Source organism: Raphanus sativus, chromosome 1, assembly GCF_000801105.2.
Source record: "Raphanus sativus cultivar WK10039 chromosome 1, ASM80110v3, whole genome shotgun sequence".
Lineage (NCBI taxonomy): Eukaryota > Viridiplantae > Streptophyta > Magnoliopsida > Brassicales > Brassicaceae > Raphanus > Raphanus sativus.
Window position 1 is genome coordinate 22,220,279 of NC_079511.1, and position 14,286 is coordinate 22,234,564.

At 31.6% G+C, this 14,286-nt stretch overlaps 1 protein-coding gene and 1 pseudogene across 1 annotated transcript; both read left to right on the forward strand.

Moving 5' to 3' along the window:
- Positions 1-298: 298 nt before the first annotated feature.
- On the forward strand, positions 299-1,131 carry LOC108854731 (RING-H2 finger protein ATL78). Its single transcript, XM_018628365.2, has one exon. The coding sequence runs from the start codon at positions 344-346 to the stop codon at positions 986-988; it is 645 nt and encodes a 214-aa protein (XP_018483867.1). The 5' UTR covers positions 299-343; the 3' UTR covers positions 989-1,131.
- A 1,322-nt stretch (positions 1,132-2,453) lies between these two features.
- On the forward strand, positions 2,454-3,804 carry LOC130497643 (uncharacterized; annotated as a pseudogene).
- Positions 3,805-14,286: the final 10,482 nt, after the last annotated feature.

Genomic DNA, 14,286 nt, shown 5'->3' on the forward strand with positions numbered 1-14,286 from the left:
CCAGTGAAAAGCTCATGGGTCCCTGGAAGCAATTCAGGGAGATTTGATTTGCTAAAGCCACAGCCACATGGCACTTCCATTTGCAGCTACTGGTAAGATGGACCCCATTATCGTCTACAACAAAGCATATCAAGCTGCAATTTTTTTTCAAGAAAATAAGAAACTAAAAGTGAAGGACCTTATTGTGGGCGTGATTCATAAAATCATAATTAGAAAAATGAAAAAGAACTATTACTAATTAAATATCTAAAAGATATGTCGAAACCTTACCTTTCCTCTATATAAACAAGGCTCTCGAACGGAAACATAGAAACCCACACAACTATCTTAAAATCAAGTTAACATGTCAACTTTCATGTCTGTTCCGACCATGAAACAAACTCAGATCTTTCAAGATATTATTCGAAGTTCTCACGCAAGAAGACTACTACTTGATCAGTCACCAAGTCCAGCACCGTCCCCATACGAAGATGACATCAACTTTGATGCAAATGTTGTCATGGTTCTTTCAGTCCTCTTATGTGCACTCGTTTGCTCGCTTGGACTCAACTCTGTAATAAGATGTGCCTTGAGGTGCTCCAGTTTAGAACCATCCGAAGCTGGTGACAACCAACCAGCAGCTCGCTTGAGCAACACAGGGGTCAAACGAAAAGCCTTGAAGAGTTTCCAGACAGTAAGTTACTCTGCTGATTTGAATCTTCCTGGCCTAGATACAGAGTGTGCCATATGTCTCTCGGAGTTTATATCCAAAGAGCGTGTGAAGCTGCTTCCGACATGCCACCACGGATTTCATGTCCGGTGTATAGACAAGTGGCTTAGTGCACACTCATCCTGTCCCACCTGCAGGCACTGCCTCATCCAGACATGCCAGAAGATCGCCGACTGCAGCCAAACAAGCTCGTTAAACACTACTGAACCACCGCAAGATAGCATTATCGTGCAAATAGCACCTCTACAACCAGAAAGATGGATACGCTGTTTTAGATGAAACTATTCACCTACCTACACAGAGTAGCAGTAATGTCTATAACCCGATTGAAGTAATATTGTAATTCGAATTAGACGAGATCACAAGTTTAGCAATTCCATGTTAACGTTGTAAATATTACGAGAAATGTTACTTTCTTCATATCTTGACCTCCCAAAAAGTTAAAATTTCAAAATTACAGGGAAATGAAATATTTTATTTGCAAATCACACATTCAAAAAAGAACATATAAAAGAATCAAAAGTCCAAAAGAGCAGCTTGCTGAGAGGGAAAAATGAATTAACACAAATAATGTTCTCTGGAGGTGGCCAATACGCTAGGTCAACTGAAGAGGAATTGAATGTATCCATAACGTCAAAAAAAAAGAAGAATGTATCCATAGCGTCTCTACCGTCCATGGCTAATGGACCATCCACGTTCGTCCCCTCAGTCCGTGAGTTCTATTATATCCGACAAACACGGACTGTGTATTAATTTTTCCGAAGGCTCGAAATTATTTTTTACTAACCCGTAATCAACACATATGGCATTCTCACGTGCTTTAACCTCACTCCATAATACCGTGAATCATTTTCTAACAGGTTACCCATACTCCAGTATTCCATGTCAAATATGCTTCTCTGGAATTCTAAATAAATGGTTGATTAAAAATGTAAATCGACTTTGATGACATAGGTAGTAAAATCAATTCTCTTAAGCTTTTCTACGTGTACCAAAAATTGAGATACTACAATTCAGCCCTATTCACTGAGTGCAATGTCTCCGTTGCACACCACAATAGGTCTCAAGACGCCTTTCAAATCACAACTGAGATGGCTAACTAGCTCTGATACCATTTATAATGCCCGCCCACGGCTAATAAAACACCCACGCCTTCTCACTCGGCCCATGACCCCATCTCATCCGACAGACGGTGCGTTAATTTTTTTGAATACTCGAAATTATTGTTTATTGAGCTGAAATCACCATATGATCTTATTCCGTTCTTTGACCTCACTCGAACAATATCGCGAATCACTTCCCGACATAATATTCATTCTTCCATTATTCCAGTCTAAGCACACTTTAACTCTGGAGGTCTAAATAGATAGTTGACCTTTGATAACATATGTAGCCAAATCAATTATTTTAAATCTTTCTATATATACTAGATATCAAGATGTTATAGTAGTATCAGTCTGAGCATTAAGAAGTTTCAAGATTACAAAAGTCAGGCGCTGACCCTAGCTTATTTTTTACCGAGTATCATATGGGTTAATGCCCTTTTTTATGTAAAAGCATATAACTATAATAATGCAGCTTTCCAAAAGTAGTGGAAAGACCACCTCTTCTTGTATTGTTATTGAGCGAATTTAAGCTGTGTAGGCTTTGAATGATGATGATGATCAGGCCATATAAGAATGTGACAACACGAAGCCTCAGAGAAAATTGGCAAAGGCCTACAAAATGAGAGAAACATGAACTAATGCAATCCACCAAGGTGAGTTAAGAAAGAGAGAATGGTGTCGGACAACCCATCCATCACATGGTCAAATCAAAAAAATACTAAAAGAAGGGGTGGTTCAATGTTTTACAGATCACATGAAGAGAGTGAGAAAAGGAGATGTAAGTTAACCACAATTAATTCAACAACCGAGCATTTATTCAACTAAACTCATCAAAGATAAAGTACAGGGAGCTGCAATCAATCACTTCTAACACCGGAAAAGCAGTAAATTGATAAGAGCTATAGTTCAGAAAACGATTTTGGGCTAAAGTTCTTCTTAGCCCTAGTTTCTCTCTTAAAGATTAAAATTAATTCATGACAATTGCTTCTTTTTAATCAATATAGACCCTTATATAAATCTTGACACAACTTAATCATAACCTAATGCAGAAAAGGAAAACACTCTAACCATAGTGTCGTATCAAGCATTTTAGTAATACACAACACTACACTCTAACCATAGTGTCGTATCAATGCAAGTTGGAACGAACGTACGAAGAAATCTATTCATTGTCGAATTCAAACTATTTAAAAAGCAACAAACAAACTGCATGCATGCCTCAAACAATGTGAAAACAGACGTCCTAGTGGTGCTTCAAATGATGATATTGTAAGTGTTTTATGATTAGTGTAATATATATTTACTTATTTTGTACTAATGTCTTTTTGTTTTAAATTGTAATGTAGTTTGAGCAAGCCAAATTAATGTTTGTGGATGATCCAAAATACAAAGGAGGCTGGAAATTAATTCGATCATGTGTGGAATATCATCAAATTTTTTGAAAAGTTTAAAGATGGTGACTCTTCTGCGAAAAAAGTCTCGAACACTTATGGTTTCGGAGATACAAATTCAGCCTCTGATTCTGCTACACAAGAATCTCAAGGTTTGTCCTCATTTTCTTTGAATTTAGGTGACGAAGAAGATAATATTGGTGGATCTTCATCTAAAAGACCAGTTGGAGTAAAAAAGTCTGAACTCAAAAGAAAAAAAGATAATGAAACATCACTTGTTATTAACACTTTGGAAGAAGGAAATAAAAAACTCTTGGAGGAGTTAAAGAAGACAAGCGCACAAAGAGAACAACAACTAGAGATTCAAAGTAAGAATTATGCTTTGAAAAAACAAAAAGAAGAAAACAAAATTTTATTTTGTGATGTGAATTCCATACAAGATCCTAAAGTTCGAGAATACATTCAATTCGAGCGAACTCGAATTTTGTTGGAAAGGAGTGAAGAACAGCAAGCTCAACAACCTCCTCAAACATCAACTTCATTTGGAAAATATTTTAATGATCTTAGTGGATCTGGAAATGATTTACCAGATTATTAAGTTTTAGTTTATGTTGTATTAATAAGTTTTATATGTTTAGTTTTGTGTTATTAATTATGTATTTGACTTTTTATCTTAATTAAGTAAGTTTATTTTATTTATTAGTATAAATTTTAAGTATATTTAATATTTTAAATTGGTATAATAAAAATAACAACTGAAATTAGAAATTAATTGGATTATATTAAAGCATATTGTTTATGTTGGCAAAAGATAAGAATAAATAAAAGTTAAAGACCAATTTGCAATGAAAAAGTTCATCTTAAAAAAATGAAGTAGGGTTGGAACAAAATTTTCTTCAAAATAAAGTAAAAAGTGAAAAATGAAGTGGGGTTGGAGATGGTCTTACGTCGAAGGAACTAAACTGCTGCTTCAGGCAACACTCCAAAATATCCACTAAGGTTTCAGATTACAGGCAAAAAGAAGGGAGCTATGAATCTGGAATTGAGTGAACCGCAAAGTCCGATGATTGTCCATACAAGAAATTCCAATTTTCAGAGATGTTGGCGCCAACGATTTCAACCCACTTATTATAAGCTCAAAAGATTGTATGATCACAATAAATATTTTCTCACTTTATTAACCTGAGAAAATCACTCAAAACTCAAACTTCCAAAACACATTCTCTGAAATTCACGAGAGATATCACAAGTTAATATCTTTTTATATAGAGATATATAACTTCCTAATATCAATAAAACCTATTTTATCCTAAACATAATTCGAATAGAATAGGGTTAGTATAACTTGTATCCCAAGTTAACTCCTAAGTTCACTTCCAACATTTATCGGTACGTTTATATTAAGCATTTATAGCACTCAGTCTGTCTAGGCCCATTCACAGCAAAAATTCTGAAATTAATAGACTTTCAAAAATGATAAAAGTTCAAATCAAATACTCATTTTATACATGATAATATATGACTGATTAATTTTAATTAAAATATTATTATATGAAAATTATATATATATATACATGATTACTTGAAAGATTATTTCATTAAATAATTTAATAGAATGCTCATAACTTTTAAGGATTTTTGTGGCTATAAAAATATAATCACCATTTTTTTTGTAACACCAAACTTATATTAAAAAACTCAAAGAACATGAAAGTTTACAACTGAAGCAAAAGTACGAAACATGCTCGACGGTACAACGATAGAAGAAAACACTACGAAACATAGAAAGATAAAGCCTATAAGAGGCGAGTCAAGCTCAGCAAGATGAAGAACCCCGTTAAGAAGTTTCATCTTAATCCCTAAGGCGATTGTTCGCAAGAACAATTGATAGTCGAAATCGACGTTGATACACCAGTAAGAAGCGGTTGGACTGTTGCTCGGCAAGAACTTTTGGTGAGAAGCTCCAAGACCTTGGACAACACCGAGAAGAATAAGTCCTATCTGACTTGATTTGTCACTGAAGTTGGCACGATCAGTTCTAAACTCAACAAAGCTTCTAAACGAGACTAGGTGAATCTCAAAAGCTAGCTTAACCTTCATATGGATGCTTGAGACAACGGAGTTGAATGATGGACTGAGCATATTATCATCACACTCCTTTGGATTGAGCGTGTTTGAGCAAGCGTCGGGTAAAAGGCAGAGTTTTTCAGGACGGTCAAGTCTCCTTACACAAAACTTAAGAGTGTTTCTCTGATTTGTTAGATTGAGAGCACATGGCAGGAGAGGAGCGAACTGACCTTTTTCGGTACTAACACTGATTGAACTTCCCGACGAGACTATGTGAATCTCGGAAATGTCGGAAAGCTTGACATTTGCCGGCAAGAGCTGAGAAACTCCAGAGGCGTAGTCAGAAGGCCTGAAATGCCTTGATTTAGAACTAAAATTCTCGTATATCATTAGGAACCCAAAGTCTCTAAACATAGGACTGTGGCCCAAAAAATGGAGCCAAACCCAAGCTCATGACTGACCCAAGAGACTGCAGATTAGGGTTTTGTTGGGAGGTATGTCGCACCTGCCGTTCTCTGACTGCTCACCGGAGAGCACTGACGGATTTAAATCTCCACGTCCGGTGAGACTCGCCATTATAGTCCAGAGCCAACAGAGAATTGTTGTTGCAGGTCACAGAGATTGGAGATATATACGGGTCTACCTCGACGGACGGAAGACCACCGGCGAGCTTCATGGTGTTGGCTGAGGCCAAGATATCAGAGATAAGAACGACACCACAGGAGGAAGCAAAGCTCGTCAACAGATTTGTCGGATTCAAACTAGAGCTGGCAGCAGATATGGAGAAAGCTGAGGAGAGAAAGTCGTTGAAACTGAACTGATATGGGGGGTCCGGCGGATCTGGAGGATCCGGTGGGATAAGCAGAGCCATCAGAGGAGGCCAGGACATCCTCTGCATTTGGATATACGATGCAATCTGCTTATGAGGAGTCAAAGGAGTCATGTTGCCGCAATGCAGTTCTTGATCGGTGAAGAGGGACATAGGGGAAGAGATCCAATGACGGCCAGCCATTCTTATCGGAGAAGAAAAGAGGAGGCGGCCGCCTCGGAAAGCGTGTCTGGGAGAGAGTTCGCCCTAGTCTTTTAGTGTTGACTGCCTCACTCAGCAGATGAACGTGGTAATCCATGACCAGGAAATATAATATGAATTGCTACTAAGACCAGGAGATATATATAAGAGCAACGTTATCGGGTGGGACCATTTTAAGTCCTTACAGTTAAAAAAGCAGAGGACGCATGACACTCAGCAAGGACGACACAGCAAGGACCACCAAGGACGTTCCTTATATAAGGACTTTTTCCCTTGGTCCCCCTCGGTTCTGATGATTAGTGGTCCCTCCCCCCTTTAAAGATGCAGCAAGGACGACGCGATAATGTTGCTAAGTAATTTTATAAAGATATGGCACAACGTTCTTAGTGTACCAACTCTACCTTTGCTCGGTATGTAAGTATTATTTTCTTCACACTAGTCAAATCTTCAATTATTCATTGTAATTTTACTTTTACTATAATGATAATCAACTACTTCCAACATATGCAACATAGATAAACAACTTCACAGACCATAATTATATAACATTGCTTTTCTTTGTAACATTCATATCAACCAACGGTTTTGCCTGTACAACATCTTCCTTAGATAAACTATCTCGGCAGCACAAGACCACATATTGTATGTAAGTTTCATTTAGATTATAGATCATAATTTTTTTTCTGGTAAAATCTTAAATTTATTATCAAATTTCTGCCTAGTAGTAAAATGCATAAAATTAAACTAAAGAATAAATCAAAAGCATAAATTTCAGTTTGCATCTGGAGAAAAATATGAGATTTGATTTTTTTCTTGAAATTTTTTCTTGTATAAACAGTAAAGGTAACTTCATAAAAGAGATGTAAATTGTACCACTAAAATTGTATTAAAAATAAAAATATAATTTTCAATCATCTATTATATTAAAACAGAAGTCACAACCTTGATTCATGTGTGATATTTTAAAAAATGGACTCTTAACTAGAAATGACTTACCATTAATTAATTGCTAAACATATGGTTCAATAATAAATCATTTCTGACGACAAAAAAAAAAAGATCATTTCTAATTTATTAATCCTAAAAATCAGGATTGGTTAACATACACATATTGATATCTTTTCATTTAAAATTTAAATATATATATTTTTTAAATTTCAAAAAATCTATTAAGAAGATCTTAACTTTTTTTTTGTCATCAAAAATACAGACTCATTAAGAAGATCTTAACAAGATCGTAATTTTCAAAATTATATGTAAATTATTTTAACTAATTGCTTAATTAGTTTTGAAATATTATTATTCATTAATATATTATGTTGTCTTTTATAAAATGAAAAATAAAATATTATATCTTATTTTTATCTATTATATAATCACAATCAATCATGTTAATTTTATCATATTGAACTTAATATGATAAAATTATATTAAATTGATAAATTTTTAAATTTTATTTTCATAAAAATAAAATATTTATCTTACAAATATAATATGATGACAGAGAGGCTTAACATTAGCAGGCTATATACTACATGTATAAATTAACATATCTTTCATTTTTGTAAATATAATAACATATTGTGTAAAATGAATAAACATATAAAATACTGCTAAAATAAAATCCAGTTTTGAAAGGCGGGTAAAAAATTAACATAAACTAAATAAAAAATAATTGTCATATATTTTTTTATGCACATATTAATATGTTTAATAACAAAATACAATTACAATAAAATAAATATATAATAAAAAGCAAAAAAATACATATAATAGTTTAAACAATTGATTACTTACAACATGTAAACTATACACTATTGTATTTGAAATAGCTTTATAAATATTTAAATATATAATTAAAATTAAAAAATTGAAAATGTATAATACTAATGATCTAAATTAATATATATATATATATATGCATATAAAATTGAAAATAAAATCCGCACGGTTGTGCGGGTCGAAATCTAGTTTATTTTTAAATGAGATAAACATAGATAATCCAGCATCAGATAATAACTGATGTTATTATTAACTAATTTAACATCACTTTGATAAATTTTTATTATAATGTGTATCACTTTAACAAAACTGATATTATTATATTAAATTATTTAGTTTAGATAAATAATTTAAAATATTCTGGATTAATATTATTTATTAAAATATTACAAAATTTACATAAATAAAAAGTAATCCTAATAAAATGTATTTTCTTTCACAAAGATAATTATCAGTTTAACCTCAGTTATAAAATAGAGACTAGATTTTGACCCGCACAACCGTGCGGGTATTTATTTTCATGTTTATATATATATTTGGTTTATTTAATTAGTATATATTTTAAGATTATTCATATATTTAATTAGTATTTATTCATGTTTATACATATATTTGGTTCATATATTTATATATTTTAAGATTATTCATATATTAGTTTTTGTTTATAAATCAAACTAAACAATTCTAACAAAATCTTTGAAAAATCTTTTCAGAATCTTTTTAAAAAAATTTTCGAAAATTGATTAATATAAATTTTAGTTGTCATAAAATAAAATTATTTATTCATGTTTATACATATATTTGGTTCACATATATATATATATATATATATATATATATATATATATATATTTTTAAGATTATTCATATATTAGTTTTTGTTTATAAATCAAAACTAAAAAATTCTAACAAAATCTTTGAAGAATCTTTTCAGAATCCTTTTAAAATTTATTTTCGAAAATTGATTAATATAAGTTTTAGTTGTCATAAAATAAAATTATTTTCGAAAATATTTTATATAATTTTATTTTATGATAGCTAAAATTTAAATTAATCAATTTTCGAAAATAAATTTTAAAAGGATTCTGAAAAGATTCTTCAAAGATTTTGTTAGAATTTTTTAAATTAATATTTATTTTTATCTTAAATAAAAATGAAGATATTAAATGATATTATTTCATATGAAGATTAATAATAGATAAAAATGCAGTGTGACCAAGTCTAGTAAGTAGTCCATTTTCTAAAAAATCACACATGAATTAGAAGTCATGACTTCTGTTTTAAAAATTTAGTATTATTTTTTATTACAAATAATGAATTATCAAATATTAAACAAATAACATTGACATACATTTAATAAATTACATACATATCTATTATATTAAATAACAATTTCAAAATCTGTATTTAATCAAAATATTTCAAATAAAAATGAATAATAGTAAAAATAATCTTACTAAAAGTATAGTATATCTATTATAATTAATAGTGTAGTAAAATAAAAAGTGATAATGTATACTGGCTAATATTGTACTTAATCCAATGGGTCATTAATCTATTATATTGTTTATTAAAGCCAATATATAATTAACTTAAAAGGCTGGAATAAAAAGCTAACAGATTTTATGTGATTAGAATATCCGTTTTAAAATGTTCTGTTAACTGGATATTATGTGATTTAGTTGTCGATATATAAGGAATATCTTAAATATATTATCGTTGAAACAGAATCTAGTTTAGGAAAATATTGTGGTTAAAGATAGACAATGATTAATATATAAGATTAATGTGATTAATTAGAGGATATCCGATTTAGATTGAATAATTATTGTTATACAGTGTAAACCGAAATCCAATAATAATTCATAACCAAACGTTATCACATTAAACCGAAATTCAGTTTGGTTCTTCTCCAAAAACGACGAACCACAAGTTAACAGAGAAAGCTGTATCACCATCTCCATTTCATAAACTCCATCTTATAATAACAATCTCAACGATTATTAGCTTAGGATTCATTGCATATAGTCTAGGATGCTATAACATATATAATATTTCAGAATCAGTTTCTATCATATATCTATTATATTTAATTCAAACAACTATGGGGTCATCACTTGAGCATGTAGTCAAAGATTACGGCTGTGAAGTATGTTTACAAATGGTTTTATATGTGAAGGCTAATATTATAGTATATGATGGTCTATTTCATATGTACACTGAGTGATATATGTTGTACGATTTGACTACATAAATCGTACCAATATGTTCGTAAATGACGATATGTGTATGTCGTTTGATGGTTTGATATGTGTATGTTCACCACCCCTGATTTTTTATAGGATTAATAGATTAAAAATGAAATATTATTGAATGATATGTGTAACAATTAATGAGTGGTAAGTCAATCTAGTTAAGGGTCCATTTTTAAAAATATCACACATCAATAAGAAGTCATGTTTTAACATGATAGATGTAACTATCTTTTTCTTCAACATGATTTAAATATAAATGATATTATTATCTTAATTTGTATCAATTAAAGTACTTGATATTAATAAAAATAATATATATTACAGTTATAGTATATATTTAAATTTTATCGTAATTATATTTATATAGCAGGAATATTATAATAAGAGATTAAATTGATATTTATCTTCAAGAAAGTAAAAGTTCATAATGCAAAAAGTTAATTTGTTTTAAGAAAAAATTGGCATTCTCATCAGTGAAAAGAATTAGCATTATCACTTCCACTCATGATCACATCTGATGATCTACTGTTAGTTATGTTGTGTGTTTTAACACTTTGTACATATATCTTCTTAATGGTTTTATAGTCTTTATCTTTAGAGTAGATACAAGTCCGAAGTAGGTATGAAGGTTCCTGGAAAGACAAATGAAGAAAAGAAGTCAAAAGAGGTGTTTCCCGTGCAAAACCGAACGGAGACCCGGGCTTCGTAGCCTGGTGGTAATGGAACCTCGGCTGAGGTGCCCGCCACCCAGCTTCGAAACCCGGCCACAGCGATTTAACATCCTTACTGCTGGGGCGCTGGACCCCTTCGGAGGATATTTGGGAAAGTGGCTGCCCAGACACCAGAGATATCAAAAAAAAAAAAAAATACCGAACGGAGCAGCCTGATGAAGGAGGAAACATTACACTGCTCACAATATTTATGGAAACCAAGATTTTATTTCGTAATTTTTCCTAACTCCTCGATCTTTCCCCTAGCTGACGGCGCTTCTTTATATAACTCCATCTATTTCATTTTACCTTTTTTACACTAGCTAGTTTTTGCAAGAGACCATAAACTCTAGATTTGGATTTGCGATTTGCAACTTGTAACGGAGACGGTTCCATCTCTCTCACCTAGAGAAAATTACCCTAAACCCTCTGTTTTATCTCTTTCATTTGCATGCAGTATTAGAATCGATGTTTTTGGTATCTTGTGTTATGGCTGAGTAGTCGGCTTAGTTAATCTAGGGTGTTAAAGTTCTGCATCGCAAGCTAAACACAAATAGGTTAATGCTTTAATAGTCTTTATTCGTGATGTACTTAACGCTTTTGCTAATCTGATCACCTAGCGCTTGATCTTAGGCTAACTTATGCATCCAAAGTGACATAAATAGCTAGATCTAGTATGAATGAGCATCACATCCCTAGCCATACGAAAGTAGATTTTAGGGTGTTTATGTGAATAGATCGGATTTGTAAGCTAAGCTTCACCATTAGATCTCAGACCAACCGACATCTTAGGCGCTGAGTGTGGTCGGTGAAAGGAGTGAAGAGAAATGATAAATTTATCAAGTTCGATTAGTGAAGTTACGCACACTAAAACTTTTCATTCCAGGCTTTTGAATTTTTTTTTCACATTTCATAAGATAAAGACATTTATTTTCCTAAAACAGTGTCATTGCTTTTTTGTTTATTATGATTCTCTTATTTGAATAAGTCTCCTTTGTAGGGTTAAGAATAATAAGTACTTTACTTTGAACAGTAAAAATTTTGCATTCATATTCGGATTCAACAACGAACTTCAGTTATGCGTAGTTTTAAAATACTTATGTTTCAGAGAATGAACTGGGAAAGGACAAAAGTATAAAAATTACATCCAAACTGGCACAGTTTAGATTAATTTTTAGGGATGCACAACAAGAAATATATATTGTTAGCAGGAAATTTTTAGTGGCAGGGCGTCACTATAACTAAAGCTTTATTGTACATCAGCATACCATTTCAGAACCGAAACCGAAATCTGAATCTTGTGGAAGTAAACGGAATCTCGTTGTGGAAGTAAACAGAATCTCGTTTCCAAAATGTTTATAAAATAACCTTTTTAAAGCACTTTGGAAACTTACAATTCCGTTTAAAATCAGGTTTCCATTTTGAAATAACACAATGTCATACATAAATAGAAAATATAAATTCATGTTTTTTGTTGATATAAAAAACTGATAGTAATGAAATAGAAATACAGAAATATTATAAGTAATATTATAAATTATCTTCATGCATTGTCATCTTATTAGAAATATAACCTACATATTCAAGTTAAATGTGTCAATTACTTATAAAATATTAAAAATAAAAATAAAATATTTTCTTATAAGCTTATTTTATATTTATTTTTACAGTTTAATATATAACTGTTAGAAATGAATAAATGCTTTATTTTAAATTTTAATTATATACTTTTAACAATAAATTTTATAAAAGTATCTTATATTTGAATATAAAAGCCCCGTTCGTTTTATGATCACAACTTTCAGCGGTAGCAGCTATAAAATATACGGTGAAGGAGACATAAATAACAGTGACAAAAGCTAAAGTCTCTAATAGATTTCCGGAGACAGAGAAAATTAGACGCCGATGCCGCTGATTTATTCCACATCCGTTTTATTCGCTGTTGGTTGCCGCAGCGTCTGTGAAATCAGTTATCCCGTGCTTCACCTGTGTTGTGTATCCCGTCATTGAAGGCTTAATTTTCTGACGCCACAGCTGACGCAGCGATAATAAAACGAACAGGGCTAAATACATATAAATATATTCTTTTAACACATACGCTTTAGAGTCTAGGGTTTAGGAAGACCAAGAAATCATCTATTCTTACCAAGCTTTTGCGCAGACACTGCAGCAATCAAGAGGGTTTGGAACTTGAGTTTAGGTAACCACTGCCATTGCGACCACCGATCCCTTTGCCACTTCTGCTACTGCTGTCCATAAAGATGATCACTACAGCTAAATTATGATTCCTCAGGATAGTTGTTCTCTTTTTAAAGTTAAGTTTTTCTAAGTTTCCAACTTTTGAATGAATGTTGTCAAGAATGATAAAGAGAATTTCTTTGGTTTGAATAGAGAAACATCTACGTCAACGACCATGCGCTTGCCCGAGAGTATGCCCCTAGTAATCTAAATGAGACCCTGCTGAATCCATCTGATAATGTTCTCGGAAATCAATAGAGTCATTTCGTCCACACGAGATTCACTGAAAATAGAAGATAAAATATATTCATTAGATACTTATATTTAGTTGTACATCAATTATAAATAATATTTAATAATAGTTTAGATAATACAAGAGACAAATGCAATGAGAAGAAATGAGATAGAAATGATGTAGTTGTGATGTAAAATTAGTTTATTATATGGATATTGTATACGTTTATCCATGTATCTTTTACAAAGAAAATAAAGATCGGAAAAACACTATGTCGAACATAGTTTTTTACCGAGACTCGTACAAAACCTAGTGGAAGCTTTCTATGTGAAAAAGTGACAATATGCACAACTATTTTTATCTGATAATACTATAGATTTATAAGTAAATTTTGCTGGATATTTATTATCTTTTTTAGGGAAACACTACAATGCGTTTGAACCAAAATTTGTACGTCACAAACAGTGTTACCGCTAATTTGAATGTAGAATATGTACAAGTTTTTTGTTCAAAGCATCCAAGACGAGTACTTTGTATTGGTTGTGGAAACCTTCAAAATTAGTGTCTAGCTCTGTGTTACTAGACAAGGCAAATAAATTTCTGAAATAGTCATTGACCTTATGACACAAGTGAACAAATTACAAGATCATGTTAAAGAATGACAATATTTATCAAACAAGTAATTGATACTTCGACCAATAAGAATTTAATAATATAATTTATAGGATTTCATTTTTAAAATTTAATATGTACAATTAATATT